The 779-nt window shown below is 55.1% G+C and overlaps 1 protein-coding gene across 1 annotated transcript; it reads left to right on the forward strand.

Moving 5' to 3' along the window:
• Nucleotides 1-22: 22 nt before the first annotated feature.
• Nucleotides 23-765, forward strand: LOC111650092 (zinc finger C3H1 domain-containing protein-like). Its single transcript, XM_023399885.2, has 2 exons — nt 23-202; nt 541-765. Exons 1-2 carry the CDS (start codon nt 23-25, stop codon nt 763-765), a joined length of 405 nt encoding a protein of 134 aa, XP_023255653.2.
• The last annotated feature ends 14 nt before the right edge of the window (nt 766-779 follow it).

Consider the following 779-nt stretch of genomic DNA (forward strand, 5'->3'; position numbering starts at 1 on the left):
GATGATGATGATGATGATGATGATGTATGTGTCCCTCCAGGAGAAGAGCTCCAGTGCTCCTCCCTCCCCGAGCCGTCAGCCTCCCGCAGGCGTCCAGCAGCCGCCCAGAGGAAACCTGAGCACCGTCAGTCTGAACACGGTGTCTCAGCCACGAGCCAACAAGTTCACCAGAGGTCATCACGCCCCCAGAGCGCCGCTGGTGGTAAGACCCTGAGAAAGACGTGCTCCTGTAACACGCCTCCTCACTGTGTAGTAACACCTGCAGTAACAGGTCAGGTGATCAGATCTCACCTCCTCACGACATCGTTTCTGTCAGAGATCAGCTGATTCAGACTCCCAGACTTCAATCCTAGATTAGACACAGCGTCACACACACACACACACACACACACACACACACACACACAGCGTCTCACACAGCGTCTCACACAGCGTCTCACACACACACACACACAGCGTCTCTCACACACACACACACACACACACACACACACACACACAGCCTCATGATGTCAGCGTTACCTGCTCTGTTCTCTGCAGCTGCCCAGACACAAGTCCGTGGTGGTTTCTCTCAACGACTCTGACGACAGCGACTCGGACCTGGACGCCTGCAGCTCCACGCAGACCGTGTTCGGAGGACTGGAGTTCATGATCAAAGAAGCCAGGAGGAGCGTGGAGGTGAGGCTCTGCACCTGCTGCAACACGACCATACAATTAGACAGGCGGGGATACAGGTGTCACAGTCACCTGATCGACGTCATTTAGTCCAAAACATGAGA

Source organism: Seriola lalandi, unplaced genomic scaffold (genome assembly GCF_002814215.2).
Source record: "Seriola lalandi dorsalis isolate HSWRI2012SDOR001 ecotype SW California unplaced genomic scaffold, Sedor1 jcf7180001966242, whole genome shotgun sequence".
NCBI lineage: Eukaryota > Metazoa > Chordata > Actinopteri > Carangiformes > Carangidae > Seriola > Seriola lalandi.

What these genes read in the sequence shown, in the direction of transcription:
- LOC111650092 (XM_023399885.2), top strand. Translation starts at nt 23, where the DNA reads ATGTATGTGTCCCTCCAGGAGAAGAGCTCCAGTGCTCCTCCCTCCCCG. An exon ending in CCCCCAGAGCGCCGCTGGTG is followed by an intron (nt 203 to 540) that starts GTAAGACCCTGA and finishes TGTTCTCTGCAG; the next exon opens with CTGCCCAGACACAAGTCCGT.